At 40.2% G+C, this 16,773-nt stretch overlaps 1 protein-coding gene across 2 annotated transcripts in view; it reads right to left on the bottom strand.

Moving 5' to 3' along the window:
• The window catches only part of ADCY2 (adenylate cyclase 2), a 430,081-nt gene that overhangs the window by 83,009 nt on the left and 330,299 nt on the right, over positions 1-16,773 (bottom strand). For both annotated transcript variants that reach the window (XM_006274493.3, XM_019491125.2), the window contains exons 13-15: positions 14,580-14,649; positions 11,551-11,648; positions 786-870 (exon numbers count right to left, since the gene is read on the bottom strand). In XM_006274493.3, the coding sequence (XP_006274555.2) occupies positions 786-870; positions 11,551-11,648; positions 14,580-14,649 (253 nt within the window). The remainder of the gene's footprint in view (positions 1-785; positions 871-11,550; positions 11,649-14,579; positions 14,650-16,773) is intronic.

Raw genomic sequence — 16,773 nt, 5'->3', positions numbered from 1 at the left:
ATGCACCCACTGTAACCAAAAGTTTATCTAAATCTCTCCTAAGTATAGAGTTGGTTCAATAGAAGACATCTCCCCCCCAAAAATCCTTCCCTTTCACATATTGCCTGGAGGATTGTGGCTACGACATCACTCCAGTACTACCACAACATTATGCTGGAAGGAATTCACAAGAGATTTTTTTGCTTTTCTCATGAAAGTGAGGTTGGGTTCAAATTCTACAAGTGAACGTATGTGCCAATAATAGCATATTAACAGATTATATGGCAATACTGATTTTAAGGCAAAAATTAAACACCTAATCCTCTAGCTTCTGTCTGATATAAATAAATAAATAAATACGAAATTTGCTATTAAATACACATCACACACTTGTTTGATATTTTAAAAAAACCACAAAGCCCCCACCATACATGAAACATATTTACTAAGTAATCTTAAAAAAAAAATGCTAGCCCTTGTTAGTACAAAAGCTAATCTGTGCATTTCAAGAAATGAGCCTGTAATGTAAACCTTTCTTTAAATCACAATCAAAACCCATGTATGCAAGGACCATCATCATACTGGTGTTTTCTGTTTTTCAGATTAATAAGGATGCTTAAAGGGGAATAATTCCATTAGAAGCCTGCATATGCTTGCTTTGCTCAGACAAAGAAGCTCACTAAAATCAATGGGAAATTTGCCAACAAATTGCACTAATAGGCCGTAATGAAATTGGTAATGAAATACATATTGAAATTATATATATAATTTGTAGGCCACTGGGTTAATATTTTCTGTTTACTTACCAAAAGCTGTCCAGCAAAACATATAAAAAGAATGAAGGAAAGCAAGAGAAATGCAGCCCCAAAGGAAATTCCAAGAATAGATGTTCTACAAGAAATAAAGAAAAAAGTTTATTGGACATATGAATATTCAAATCATGTATATTTTAAAGATAATGCGACTTTATAATCTTGTTTAGAATATCAAGGAAAAGATGCCTAAAATTAATACCCCAGCATTAACTATACATAAACAGCAATTTTCAAACACCGGTAGTGCAGAAAAATAAATCTATTTTTTCTTAGTAGAAAGCTAAGAGATTCAACTTATTAATAATGGTCTATTTCCTTGGCAAAGTTCAACTTTTTAAGTGCAAGCATATCAACAATAGATCCATTAAAATTCTTTCTTGAAAAAAAAACAAACCCAAGACTGCGTATTTTTCCATTCTCTTTCTTCTCAACCAAGGTTGAACCGTCTTTGACTCATATTTTCCAAAACTGTTATTTTAGGCAGAAACCAGGTTAGGAAAATGCTTGTGTCTTACATACGATCTTCAGAAAATTGTGCCTGAAAACCATGATTTGTAATGGAAACCTTGTGTAACCTTAATTATCAATGTTGATCAATTTTGAAGTGCTCATTATTACTATAGACATAATACAGGATATGACACCTTTGCAAATTAATAAATAGCATAGTCTATCTTAAGTACATTTTTTTCTGTAGAAATTCCATATTAAAGAAGACATTTGTTGCTAATCTGTTGCTGTTGTATAACTTATGTATTCAAGAGTTTACTGAATTTCCAAAATTAACTTTCGTAGCAGTGGTAGTGATAACAGTAATAGTAAGAAGAACTTGTTTCTTCAATCACCACTGAAAGGAAAGGAGAAAAACAGCAAATGTGAATACTTAATAAATTATCCATCAAACAATGACGAAGAGAAAGAAAAGCAACATTAAAATGAAAAAAAAAGAAAAAAAATTAAAAATGCTATTTTCTTCCTGAATTTGGACTTCATTGCAGACTCCAGTCAGGGATCCATTACTGAGTGCAATAAGTAGAAAAAAAGTAGAACACATATTGCCTACACATGCTCAGCATGCATATAAATGGAGATACAAAGCTCACATGCCAAAGTATGCATTGGGCCATAAGATTCTAAAGTCTCTCTCAAAGAACATCAAGATGAGCTACAAGGAACTAGATCAGCTACACAAGGGGTCAGATCCAACCCACCAATTGATTGGATCCAACCTGTGGGCTGGCCCCCACCAACTGATTGTATCTGGCCTATGGCTACCCATGGGGCCAAGCCCTGCTTGGTCTCACCCAGTGCAACCCATGCTGTGCTCCCACTGGCCTCAGCCTCTGCTCCGGTCCCAGCCAGCATGCACATCTTCTCAGTGGGGATGCTCCCAGTGCAGCTGCACACCCAGGTACTGCTTGGCTCCCCCCCTACCTCCAATGGTTCCTCCTCCTTCTTGTCTTGCCCCTGTTGCACTGCTCTGGGCAGCAGGCAGTACAGGGAAGCGATGGCAGCTGTGGGGATACATGCTGAACACCACAGGGGAAGTGGCAGAGGGGGGGGACTCCTGCTCCAGCACACAGGGTTCCAACTCCAGGCCACCTTCCACTCACTTAGCTGCCCACGGGTGGTTGCTCATTGTTCAGGTGGCTGTGTGAGTGGAAGGCAGCTGGGAGCTGGAGCTAGAGCCCTGAGCTCGGGTAAGAGCTACTTGGCTGCAGCTTCCTGCCTGCCTGCAGTGGTGCAATAGGGGCAAGAGGAGGAGCCACTGGAGGCAGGGACAGCTGAGTAGCTCCTGGGAGGCTGAAGCTGCACTAGGAGAAAACCCACTGAAAAGCTGTGCATGCTGGCTGGGGCCAGGCCCACTGGGTGGCCATGGGATGGGGGGGACGTGCAGCATGAGCTGCTCTGTGAGGGAGTGGGTCGGGTTCAGCCCCATGCAGAGCACCATGTAGCAGGGGCAGCTGCAGGCTAGATGCAGGGGCAGACCAGAATGCACTAGCATTGCCCTGGCGAGCTGTGCTGCGCGCGCCCCCTATGCTCCCTCCCTCCCTCATCCCACCCCCAGCTGGCTCTTGGGACCTTGTGTGCAGGCAGTGCCCCCCTCCCCTTCCCACACACACCCCTCCCACCTGCCCACACATTCACCCCCCCACCCACACCTCCCACCCCTCCACACATCCTCCCACCCCCCCCACATAGTATACAAGAGTTAGACTTTATTTTGAGCTATTATGCAGTAGCCTCTATATATGCTACTCAAAAACAACATAAATCAGGACAAAAATATTTTAGAAATAAAATTAAAATATGGCATAGTAAATGTTTGATTTTTAGTATATGGTTTGTTTTTAATTTACAATTTGTTAAAATGATATCTTCTAAAAGATTTTGTGTGTGCGGCCCTTGACAACTCACCAAAACTCGTTAAGTGGCCCTCCTAAATCAGTTAAGTCTGATACGACATCCAGGTTTATCTGAAACTGGCTTCAAGCCATTTTGAAAGTGGTTTATGTGCACTGAACTAGTGACAGACATTACACATAAACTGGTTTAAGTGATCAGAAACTGGTTTAAACTTGTAATGGAACAGATGTTCAGTGCACATAAACCAGTTTGAGAATGGCTGAAACTGGTTTGAGATAAATCTGGTTGAATGTAGTGTCATACTTAACTGATTTGTCTCAAACATTTATGCAATGTCTGTCCCAGACCCCTTGCTGGTTTAAATTAAATCAGACTCCCCCCAGCATCCTGGCATGCTCTCTGGGCTGGGTGGAGCTCCCTGTTCCATAGTAGGGCTGGCTCCTTCCCTCTGCTGTCTGGGTGCAACTCCAGCAGTCCCTACAGGCTTCTGCCTGGCTTCTGCTCCCCTCTACCCTCTCCACTCTCTGCTAAGCAGGCATTCCCCTGTCCCTCACAGACTCCTCTCAACATTAGCTAGAAGACCACATGCTGGCTACCTCCAAGCTGTGGCACATGGGACAAAGGCAGAATCAACAGATAGCTGGCAACATCCCTCTGTTGTTTTCTTAATGAGTGATAAACATTGAGTTAGGGGTGATAAAAATTCCTTGATGGGCTGGTCAGGATTGGGGGAACCCCTCCCTAATCATAGAGTCCTGCCAGGGCCTGGTAACGTGCCCCTCAGCTCAGCTCTGTGGAAAGGAAGGGAGGGATATTCTAGTGTCCCCAGCTTCTAGCCTGAGCCACTGCAGGCATGTGCTAGCATTTCTTGGATATCTGTCTGGTTACAAAACGGATTTAGCCTAGCCAGGTTAGGCTAACATGCAAAGACTGAATCAATTCAAGTTCAGAATTTGTTAATGTCTATCCCTAGCCCTGTTGTGTTACAGATTTGGACTGGTTTCCAATCACTTATAGTGGCTTATGTGTAATTTTTGTCCCTAACCTCCATGACCCCTCAGACAACAATCATGTGCTTGGGCAGAACTAGTTCTCATACAGAATTTATAGGACCAAGGAATAATACTTTAATCTGATGCTAAGCTCTAGTCTTGAACACTCCTTTGTCTTGTATGTAGCGAAACTCTGTTCTTGGCTCTTGATTACATTTACACTAATACGTCTCATTATCAACTACAACCCATTTCCTCAAGCTCTAGTGCTCAATTGTCAAGAAAATGTGCAAAATGCTTTTCATACTCCTTTATTAAAAATTTTATTTCATAATTATGGACAACTGTAAATCTGTGTGTTTATTTGCTTTTTAAACTTAAATAGCTTAAAAGTTGTTCTGACTTCATTTATTTATTTTTACTATTTTTACTATTTATTTTTACAAAATATAGGTTGAAAGTTCGAAAAAATCCTCTGAAGCAATTATTTCATTTTCATTAATTACTTAGGCAATTGTAAAAAACATTAGCATTCATTATCAAAATTTTTAAAATCACAGTGCCATTATTTGACATATGACTGGACAGGAAGTAGACAGACATTACATTTGTATGAGTATACACATCTTTGTAGCACTGTTTTAGCTTTTTGCAACACTATAACATGGCAAAGTGCCAAAAAATACTACTTCTTTCAAACAGTAACTTCTTGGCATTGCTACATTTTATAGTTTCACATGTAATGTCTGTTTAGTACTTGCAGTTCTACAGTAATAATAATAGGAAATACTTTTCTCTTCAATCACCCTTGAAAGGAAAGGAAAAAAACAGTAAATGTGAATCCTTAATAAATTATCCATCAAATAATGATGAAGAGAAAGAAAAGCAACATTAAAATGAAAAAAAAGAAACAGATTTATTAAAAAACTGTTTTATTCCTGAATTTGGAATTCTAGGACCACCAGAATCCTGCAGTGCTCTGCTAACCCCCATCCTCTTTTGAGGTAGGCAGAGAGGGAGGGCAAATGGCTGGGTCCCTCACAGCTTCCAGTGAGCTGTTAAAGAGTCCCGATGAAGTAATGAGAGAAAGAAATGGTACATTTAGGCTTTCTTCTCATGAGATGTATTCATTTGTAGAATAATATTTCCAAGGGAAACAGGGGAATCATCACTGCTCTAGATTTTGCAACTAGATTGGGGAAAGCTCTATGAAGAATACAGTAGAAAACAATCACTGAAGAACAATGGGCTAGGTCAGTGATTTTCCACCTGTGGTTTGTGAACACCTGGGGTCCACAGACTTTGTCTAAGGGGTCCGTAAAAGATGGCTATGATCAACCAAAAGTATGTAAATACCCACATTTACAATTCAGAGTCTACACTTCCATTTAAATTTTTTTAGGGGTCTGCAAATGAAAAAAGTTTAAAAACCACTGGGCTAGACAATCAAATCATATGGATGCCCTTATTTCAAAACCATTGTTCTTCTCTCAAAAAACTTTTCTCAGAAGAGAAAATGAAATATTAACTTATGTGAACATAACAACAGTATTCCATGAACACAGACAATAGAATTTTGCTCTGTTGTACAAATATGCATGCAGTGCTGCACAAAGGCAAACGAGGGAAGCATTTGGCCCAAATTTTTCAAACTAACTCACCTTTTATATTTATTTTTTTTTTTATCCTTCTGTATTTTCTTGTCTATTGAATTTCTTTATAACAGAATAAAAAAATCTGACTCCAATGTATGAATTATATGAGGTTTTTTTTCTGCTTTCTAAGTCGTCTTATGCAGATGGCCTGCTATCACTATTACAGTTTAAAAAGCACCATTTTGAAAGAACCAGAAAATGTCTTCCAAGTTTTCTTCATGGGAAAAAGATGAATTATAATTGCTTTTACATTTCTGTGCTATGAAGGGGATGTGATGACACTAGCAATGTACTCCCAAAAGCTAATGGGCACATTGTCCTGCTAAATATTGTTCCTGTGCAAAGCCTGTTAATTTTTCCTTTATTAAATTCAAGTGCAAATAATGTATGTTAGTGAATTACATATCCAATTTAATGGACAGAAAAGGGTATGAGTAATAATACTAATTAATTATAACTTCAGGTTATTAGGTTTAATATTAATATAGATTCATAGATGTTAGGGTCGGACGGGACCTCAATAGATCATCGAGTCCGACCCCCTGCATAGGCAGGAAAGAGTGCTGGGTCTAGATGACCCCATCTAGTTGCTTTTCTAACCTCCTCTTGAAGACACCCAGGGTAGGGAGAGCACCACCTCCCTTGGGAGCCCGTTCCAGACCTTGGCCACTCAAACTGTGAAGAAGTTCTTCCTAATGTCCAATCTAAATCTGCTCTCTGCTAGCTTGTGGCCATTATTTCTTGTAACCCCTGGGGGCACCTTGGTGAATAAATACTCACCAATTCCCTTCTGTGCCCCCATGATGAACTTATAGGCAGCCACAAGGTCGCCTCTCAACCTTCTCTTGCGGAGGCTGAAAAGGTCTAGTTTCTCTAGTCTCTCCTTGTAGGGCTTGGTCTGCAGGCCCTTAACCATACAAGTGGCCCTTCTGTGGACCCTCTCAGGTTATCTGCATCCCTCTTGAATTGCAGCACCCAGAATTTCACGCAGTACTCCAACTGAGGTCTGACCAGCACCCGATAGAGGGGAAGTATACCTCCTTGGACCTAAATAACTGTTAGGTTTGTAAGTTAAAAAGTAATTTTACCTTTAATCTATCCACAACATAATTTAAGGAGAAGATGTAGTGTATATATTTGTGGAAAGACCAGAAAAAAAAGGTTGAAAACCTGTGTGCTGTCAAATGGCTGGAAATACTTTAGTAAGCACTGAAAACCTTGTATTGTCTTTGGGCCCTGTGTAAGTAGGCAGGAGAGGAAAACAATATTTGAAGGACAGAATGTCAGGGCCAGTTTTAGTCTTCATACTTAGGGACTATTTACCCATAGAAGTTCAAGTGTGAATGTTCCCATTTTTTAAATTTGAAAACAGAAATTTCATCAAGTTTAATGAAAAGCATTTGAGAGATGAAAATCAGGAGTAATGAAAGGTTGAAAATGTTCATAGACTTATACATTATTAAAACAGAAAGGACTACTGTGACCTAGTCTGACCAGCAGAACTGCCAAACAACTTCCTTGAATTAATTCAAGGTTGAATGACAGGACATTTCTTAGAAAAAACATCATGGAAAAATGACACACAAACTCAATCAATAGGTTTGCACAACTCTAGTCACCCAAGGCCACATTGCATCCACTAGGCATCTAAATGGATGTAGGCATCCAATTCTGTTCCACCTTGTTTAGTCCCTGAAAAATCCATTAATGCAGGGATGCTCAACCCCCAGCCCAGGGGCTAGATCTGGCTGGCAGAGTCATGTCATCCAGCCTGTGGGGTTCCCCAGATCCAAAAATTAGGCAACAAAAGAGAAGTGGAAGCTTTAATCAGCGCTCCGCTGCTGCTAAAATTCCAGACCTGTGGGGAGCCCCATGTATGGGATAACATGATTTACATGTAGAAGTCCTGGATGAAGAGCTGTGCAAATCAGCTGTATGCCTCTGTGCCCAGCTGTTTCTAATTGTGAAGAGGTTCTATGCATCTAGAGACATTTAACAGAATGTCTCTGTCTGTCTGGAGCCCTGTGCAGCCAGGAAATGCAGTCATGTTCAGAGCAGGACTACAAATACTTTGCCTCTCATATGGATGAAGCTCCTGAGTCCTTCAGCAACCTTCCTACACCTGGAACCTACAAAAGGAGGGGGAAGGTGGTCATGGCCATCTGTAAAGAGGGGAAAGGGGCTATGACTATGTCTAGAGAGAAGGCAGGTAAGCAGAACTGAGGCAGACATCAGAGAAAGAGGTGACTGAGGAGACCACAGAGATATTAGTTACAGTTAGGTTTAGGGCACTCAGGCTAGCTTTGGGGCCATGGAAGCCAGGGACTAGAGGGACTACAGGAGCATCTAGGGAGAAGCAGGAAATGGCTATGGCCAGACTGGAAAGCCAGACAGGAGTGCAAAAAGGGTGCACCTAGTTAGATGAGAGCAGGAAGCTAGGAATCCTGAGGGTGGCTGGGGGTGGAAAAATAGCAGATTAATGGAATATGAGTCTTGAGGTAGGAGTGGGAGAGGGAAGAGATTGAGCAGGGGACAGGTGCCCTCAAAAGCTGTGCCTTCCTGTGGGATGCTCCACAACCCTCCCATGGATGCACCATGCTCTGTGCCTGTGAGGAATCCCAAGGCAGGAAACTACTGCCCAGCCCCTACCATATATCACCTCCTACCTCTCCTCTTTGAGAGGACCCTACCAACACCACTGGTCTCTGACATGATGACCATGGAGGCTGCTAGAAGCAGGTAGGTAGGATGCTACAAATCTAATTGTCTCATGTTCCTATCCCAGCTTGTCTCACGTTGCCCACTTGTTTCAGGTCCCTCCATTTCTTTTGGATGAACTTCATCAATCATCCATGAACCAAAAGGGTTCACCTGCTTTTGCAATTCTCCAAAGAGGTGATCCTAGTCATTGAGGGGAGACTCAAAGTTTGTTCCCTCCAATGCTAAGCCATAAATTAATTTGTGTGTGTGTGTGCGTACCTTCCTTGGGAAATGCTGGGTGGTAAATAGGGGGTACCATCACTGCCTGACCATCTCCTGACTTGGCTCAGCTCCCTTCATGGCAGCACTAGCTTGACACCAGGATGCCAAATTTGGTCTAGTTGCCTACATAGCCCTTTTTTTGCCTGAAATAAAACTTGGATTCCTATGTGGGCAGTGTTTATTGCCTTACATAAATGTAAGGGGCAGTCTTCTCCTGCAAAGTACTGCTGTGTGTGCTAGGTAGGGGCAGGGGTGGGGGTAGAAGAAGGAAAGTCCAGGTAGCCCCGAGGGAAGAACTGGCATCCCATCAGCCCACTGGGCAGCCAGAGGAACAAACCAAGCATTCTGTCCTGTGGATGTTGAAACCATTTTTGCTTCCCAGCACAGCACTCTGGCCACTGCACCACAGGTGAGGAAATAACAGATGAAGGGCAGTGCAGGGGGAAGCTTCTGCCTTACTTTTGACATGGGACCAATCCAGAAGCCACCTCCTTCAGCCATATACCACCTTGCTTGTTCCCATCCCCCAGATTCCATATCTCCCACAGACCTCCTTCTTGTGGCTGCCCTGTGGTGTGATGGTTAGCATGCCATACTAGAGAGTAAAAGAAATTCAGCATAGATAAGGATTTTTTTGTGGACTGGGATGACCAGACCTCATCATCTAGGCATTCAGAAAATAACTGAATGCCACCCTAGGTCTGAATGAAAAGCAAGAGAATGTCACATGCAAACAGAGCCTTTCTGGCCCCTAGATTTATAAGCATCAGTGACCTATGGGGAATAACTGAATGCCCTTCCTCCCCCCCCCCCCCCCAAAAGTACTGGAAATATTCATTTCCCTCTCGTCTATGAATTTCCCAAGAGCTAAGGGCCAAATCCTGCAGTCTTTTTTGCCTAAGTAGTCGCACTTATTTCAAGCCAGATAAATTCAAATTACAATTAGGCACAAATTACAAATTCTAATTCTAATTAGGCACACTGAGGGAATAATTAATCAGTGGAACAAACTACCAGTGAAAGAACTAGCTTTGCTATCTCATGATATTTTCAACTCAAAGCTGGATGCCAGTCTGGCAGAAGTGCTTTAACTAAATACAAATTACTGTGCTCAGTCTAGGGGTAGCAATGTGAAACTGAATGGCTTTATGAGGTGCAGGACATCAGGAAAGCTGATGGTTATATAATGTTTTCTCTTGGACATAAGCTGTATGAAGAAGGCATTCAAAGGTGAACGAATATGACAGGTCTAAGCCTGTAATGATTAGCCTGTCAGTGATACCAATGTGTCTGATCAGCTACACATGTAAGAATAGCTGCCTTCCAAAAAGCAACAATAATAGCAAAAACAACCTATAAACAAGAAGGTACTTCCACTAAAATATTTCATGATAGTAAATGTAAAGTGCTAATGTTGACAATTGTGGTTATGCAAAAATACCAGCTTTCCAATTGAGTAATACTCAATAACACTGTTACAATTTATACATTAACATATGATCTCAACTAACATTTTATGTAGACTTTTCCTGCTGAAATTAAACCCATATTCCTTAAACTTTGTACAGTATGAATAGCCTGAAAACAAATTAAAATATAGTTACAAGCAGCGTCTTTACTAGCATAAAATTGTAGTATATTGTATAAATATTCTTATGATCTCACATCAGCAATTACAAAAAGCAACAGTATGTTTTCTGGAAGAATGATTGTCAACTTTAATATAATTTAAAAATACCAGGTTTAAACATATCTTATGACACTAGACAGCTTTGAAAGGACATTAGTCCACTTTACATACCTGTTTTATAATGATAATATATGTTAAATATATTTCACAGACTAAGGATCTGATACTGAAGTCCTTGTCCAAACAATACTGTCACTGAAATTCTAAGTACAGCAGATTTGTGTATCTAGTAGGGTTGGAGTGTTGTTGTAGCCATGGTGGTTCAAGAAACGTATGAGAGAAAAATGTGATATCTTTTATTGGACTAACTGTATAGTTGGAAAAGTTGCTGGACAGGTTTCCAGGCCTAAAGTACCCATTTTCCAGGCCTAAAGTGCCCTTTTTCAGGTCTGAGAAAGAAACTTTGTATGCATAAAGGCCTAAAAAAGGTCCCTTTAGTTCCAATAAAATATATCACAAAAACCCTTGCTTCACGTTTATGTACAGTAGTTAAAATTACATACAGGGCCACGTCTACATGAGATGCTGACTGAGCAGTAATTCATTACTACTGCTGCAATGTTACTGTGTAGTAGTAATGACCTTCTGTGCAGTCAGCATTGCAAAAAAAGCTGTTTGGTGATGCTATTCAGCAGTAACTCCAGTTACTGAGCAGTCATTTAGTACTTGTTTATACTAGTACTAACAACTATGCAGTCAGTGTCTCATGTAGATGTGGCCACTGAGTATTAAATGCTTTTTCATACCCAGAAGGATTTTATCCTTATACCCATGATAGATTTTATTGAAAAAAAAAAAAAAAAAAAAAGAAAACTTAAAGGTGATACAAATATTAGGTCATCAACTAATTATGTCATTTAGGGCCAGAAATAGTAAACTAGATTTAAAAAGATCTAGAAGTTTTGTTCATATCTGTTTAACTTGACTCTCCCTGTGCATTTTGGCAAATGCATAGTTTAAGGATACTACCATGTTTTATTTGTGGCCATATGTATGTATGCATCTGTCTCTCTCTATCTAAATACAAGTGAAATTAATACGTATATGGAATTTAAATATTATTCACTTACTTTGGTAATACCAGAATCTGCACAACAAAAATGCAGAAGAATATCAGGCATGCACACGTCACATAATACTTGAAGGCAGGCAAAGTTGTGGCTCGGTACTAAAAAAGAAATGAGCAAATGTTAAAAATCTTATTTCCCAAACAGACAATTTTATACAGGAGCTAATGTTCCCTTTTAAACAGGCAGGTATGCATACAGACTGTCTTGGGCAGTAAGATTATTTGTTCTTTTAGGGCATTTAAAACATACTTTTTTTTCCCCTGATATGCCGGAAACCCGCCGCTTCAGAGCAGACTCGATTAATCAAGTCCGCTTCACATGCGAGCCGAGGCATACTGTGCTGCGTCGTGTGTAGTTGTTTAAGTGGCGAAATGCATGTCAGCGCAAAGAAAATGATGGTGGTGTACTTTTAAACTAAAGCACCGCCATGGTGTTTTAGTTCAAAAGCACCCTGCCACCATTTTCTCATCACTGACACATATTTCGCCACTTATACAACTGTAAGCATTGCAGCACTGGGTACTTTTCAAAGCACCCGGTGCTGCAGCACTTGCATGTGTAAAAATGCCCTTAGTGATTAACCACCCCACTCAACAAGTAACGTGAGCTATTTGGAGCCAGTCATTGTTACACATAGTATTGAAGCTTGTCTTTTACAGAATTTATTCATTGCTGCTTCTGTCCAAATGAAATGTCTATGTATTACATCTACACACACACACACACACAAAATGGTTATAATTAAAGGTCCCAGAGCAGAGTTAACTGCAGAAAAATTCTTGTTTTTTTTTATAATGAGAAACACATTTTTCCCCAATTTTCTTTGTGGTGAGTGGCCAAATGATTTTGACACAATGGTTCCAAAACAATATATACCTACTATATACATTTTCAGCCATAAATAGAGAAAATGGACCGAGAAATTATAGGAAAGTACAAATAACCCTTTAGGGTGGAATCTTTTGCATAAACTTGGTTAACCATTTGGTTTCCACATAGGTCTCCACTTGGGGAAGCAGAGAGGGTGTGGTAAGCAGTGATTTATGTCCTATTTATAATGTACATTAAATAATTTGATATTTTTAAAATTCTTCCATATCCTTTATTTGCAATAGGTATTTGAAAGATGGCAGTGATAAATTGTGCTAGTTTAACTGCTGCAGTGGAATTATATAGTATGAATTCCTTTCCAATCTTTTCTTTATAGACTGCTAATAAGTTTAGGCAGAAAAATATGAAATAAGCAATACATATACAAAGGAAATCTATTAAATAAAAACATAGATGCCTCATCCTGAAAGCAATAAAAAACTATAAACAGACATATTTTAAGTTTTACAGTTGTTCAAGGGCTAAGAATTCAAGGAAAACATAATTAAAGCAAAAATCAATCAAAGACTAATTTTATAAGAGTTCAAAAAGAAAACCTCATAAACAGTAAGTAGATGAGCTGTGCTTTTTAACAGCAAGTGCACAGCTGTGTCTTTGTACAGAGTTGAATTCTGCCCTTGAAATCCACACACAGAACCCTCAATAAACTAAAAGTGTATGTCTATGAACTAAATTGAATCCCAAGACATGCTTTGAGGATCTCTTCTGCCAAATTCTGTGATGCATTAAAACTAATTCCTGTCATAAGCGTATGTGAACTTGAATATGTTTGAAAACATTTGCAGTTTGTTTTGTTGTTGCAACTGTTGAAGAGGGTTGTGGTATTCTAGCACATGTTTTAGAGCTTGAGCTATTGTTAAAAAACTCTCAGTAAAATTCTGCCCTCATTGCCAGCTTGTTCTAACATTTCACGCTCCCCATGGCATCTCCCAAGAAAGCTGTGTGATTAGCTCCTTCAACAAAGCGACATATTTCTCCCATTTCTTTGTTTTACTTTCACATTAGGCAGAGTCCAGTCTTCCTCCCATTTAAGTCAATGCCAAGTCTCCCATTGACCTCAGTGGAATCAAGGCTAAACCCATCAATAATAAAAGAAACCAGAGAATGAAATTAAAATCTGGCTCTGAAAAGATTTGTGGCAGCACTCAGCAGCTCATTTAACAGATGAGGACAGCCTTATGCTCAGCACCGTACAAACACTTAAAGGGCAGTTCATGCCTCAGAAAACCCACAAATGAACTTAAAGCTGATCCAGTAAAGGACATAGGTGCCACAAGCTGGGCACTACAACACGTACAGGTTAGGTACCCGGCCCCCAGAGTGAAATCTAAGGGTGCCTGCAGATGGGCGGGAAGGCTGCTCCAGTGGGCTGTAATTACAACTTGATTAACCAAGTCTGCTGAAACATGCTAATTAGCCTCCACATCTAGTGTATCAGCATCCCCCTGCTTTAAAATGGTGGCGAGGGCACTTTAACTAAAGCCACGATTTTGAAGCGCAGGGATGCTAATGCACAAGGTACTGAAGGTGCATTAATTAGAGTGGCTCTTGAAGCGCCCCCCTCCCCCCGACACCTCTGGAATACATCCTGCCAACTGGGGGGGGGGGGGGGGGGAGTCCCCCATGGCCAATCTCGCTGCCCGGGGGCACCCCCGCGGCTGATCCTGTGACAGCCGATCACTGCAGCCACTTCCAAGACTGGTTGCGGCTGCTTCTGGGAGTGGCTGCAGCAATCAGCCACTGCTTGCAGGGGGGGCACCGGCACTCCCACCTGCTCCTTCTGTCCATCACCTAAGCGGTGAGCACGGCCGGTCAGGGGGTGCATCGGTGCTCTCGGGGCGTGCACGTGCACTCCTGTGCACTCCCTACACATCACCACTGGACTCTCCTATTTGTTAATAAGACAATGTAGGGAGATTCAAAACAGTTTAAATTTAGAGTGATTTTTAAGGGCTGGATTAATAGTTCTCTCTGCTTGTAAACACAAAAGCAGCAAGTGATACCACACAGCATATTTTAAAAAGAAACCATTTTAACTACTTAAAGGAAGTAGTTAAAGGAAGATTTGGGACCTGTATTGTTAAAGATTAAAATATGTACTTTTATTTATAAGTTTTAAAATATGAGGAGGAACTTACCTCTTTTTCCAGAGTTTTGTTATAGAAAAGTAATGATATTCTCTGAATGTCTTCAGATTTAAGCCATTGCCTAGATAAAATGAGAAACATAAAGAACATGATAACTGATACCAGAAATGAACAGCTCTGTATTTCTCTACTACTGAAAAAATGTAAAGCAAGAAAGCAATGTATATATTTTAAAGAAAGGTGATCGTGTAGCTTCACCCTTCTTGTTTTCTACAGTCAATAAATATGAAAAATTGAAGTTCAAATTAACAGGTTGTAAACACATTCAAGAGTGAGGTTTACATTTTATATTGCTTATCTAAGTTGCTTTACTGCTGGTTCTTCTTTCTACCTTCTCTTTTGATGCTTCATTCCACAAATATCAAATGCCAGGATGTGTCTGATGAATGGAACAAAATTTGAGTTATATCCTGACCGGATATGGTTGTGAGTAATGTGTGATAACAAAGAAAGATGCCATGAAATGGATGCTTGATGGACTCATAGCTTGGGCAAATAAGAAGGTGGAAAAAAATATTAAGAGGGGAGTAAAATGGTTCTTTGTTAGAGAGGCATTTATCTCACTGAAGTGAGCCGCTGTGAAACACCTATTTTATTGACTTTCAGAATGTCTTTTACATATTTTTGGTCTTTAAGCAGGAAAAACTAAAAGTACAAGCAGTTGCAAATAAGATGTGACATCAAGATCTGTGTAGTCTGGCTAGGGACAGACATTACACATAAACTGGTTTAAGTGATCAGAAACTGGTTTAAACCTGTAACAGAACAGATGTTCAGTGCACATAAGAGAGTTTGAAAATGGATGAAACTGGTTTGAGATAAACCTGGTTGACTGTAATATCAGACTTAACTGATTTGGCTCAAACTGTTTTATGCAATGTCTGTCCCAGACCCCTTGCTGGTTTAAGATAAATCAGACTCCCCCAGCATCCCAGCATGCTCTCTGGGCTGAGTGGGGTTCTCTGCTCTGGCCCCTCCCCTCTGCTCTGTGGCTGCAGCTTCAGAGACTTGCAGGCTGCTCCTCCCCTCCCCTTCACCACTCCCTGCTAAGCAGGAATTCCCTCTTCCCCTCTGCCTTGCTGAAGAGGTGTTTGTGTATTAGCTAGCAGACCACATGCTGGCTACGATTCGTTCTGAATCAACAAGTAGAATCAATAGGCAGAATCAACAGGTAGCTGGTAATGTCCCTCTGTTGTTTTATTAAGGAAGGGAGGGCTGCTCTAGTGAACCCCAGCTTCTAGCCTGAGCTACTGCAGACATGTGCCTGCATTTCTGGGATGTCTGTCTGGTTACAAAACTGATTTAGCTTAGCCAGGTTAGACTAATTTGCAATGGTTGAATCAATTCAGGCTCAGGCTTTTTGAATGTCTGTCTCTAGCCTGTGTGTGTAAAAGTGAGTAAACCTTATGGAAAAGTTATTGGCAACTTCCTTGAAAAATGGAAAGGCATAACCCTAATACAATTAAATTCAACAGGAGACTTCTACTTTTTTTTTTTTTTTTTAAGAATAAGGTATTACATAAATTTTGATGGGAACTACTTTGCTAACCAGAAGGACATGAAGCTCATCTGCTTACCCATTCATCAGCTGTTCTTCCTTATACAATTAGTCCAACTGATTTTACAGGTAGACTCTAAGCTAGTGCTATTGTTCACATTTTCTACACAAAAAAGAACTGCAGTCCCAGTAAGACTTTTACCAAATGTGAATCACTACAGCTTTATATATTTCAATGGAGACATTAAAATTAAATTCAATATGAGCACAAAAGCAAATATAGGAATTAAAACTTGATCCCTAATACAAAGATCTTATGTTAAGTGTACAAGAAAAATGCCTCTGGTGAATGAGTACTTCACACTACAAAGCCCCACATTTGTGTAATATGAACATATTGGAAGTGAAGCTTTCAGAATTTATAAGTACCACAAATAGAGTCAGAAATGCAATGTGTTTATAAACTCACAAAACACAGAGCACATAACCCTGCTTGATCTTTGTCAAAACTCAAGAACATTTGCAGGGTTCTTTTTCTCTCCTAATACCCTTTTCCCTTAAAACAAATAAAGGCCAAACCTCCCCCAAAATCCAACTTGCATTAATTACTGTATTTCATCGTGTATAAGTTGAGGTTTGAAGCCAAAATATTTACCTTTACATTTCCACCTCAATTTCTACACCAAA

Source organism: Alligator mississippiensis, chromosome 3 (genome assembly GCF_030867095.1).
Source record: "Alligator mississippiensis isolate rAllMis1 chromosome 3, rAllMis1, whole genome shotgun sequence".
In the NCBI taxonomy this organism is placed as follows: Eukaryota; Metazoa; Chordata; order Crocodylia; family Alligatoridae; genus Alligator; species Alligator mississippiensis.
Note: the sequence above shows the minus strand (reverse complement) of the source record. Positions and strands in the feature narration are given on the sequence as shown.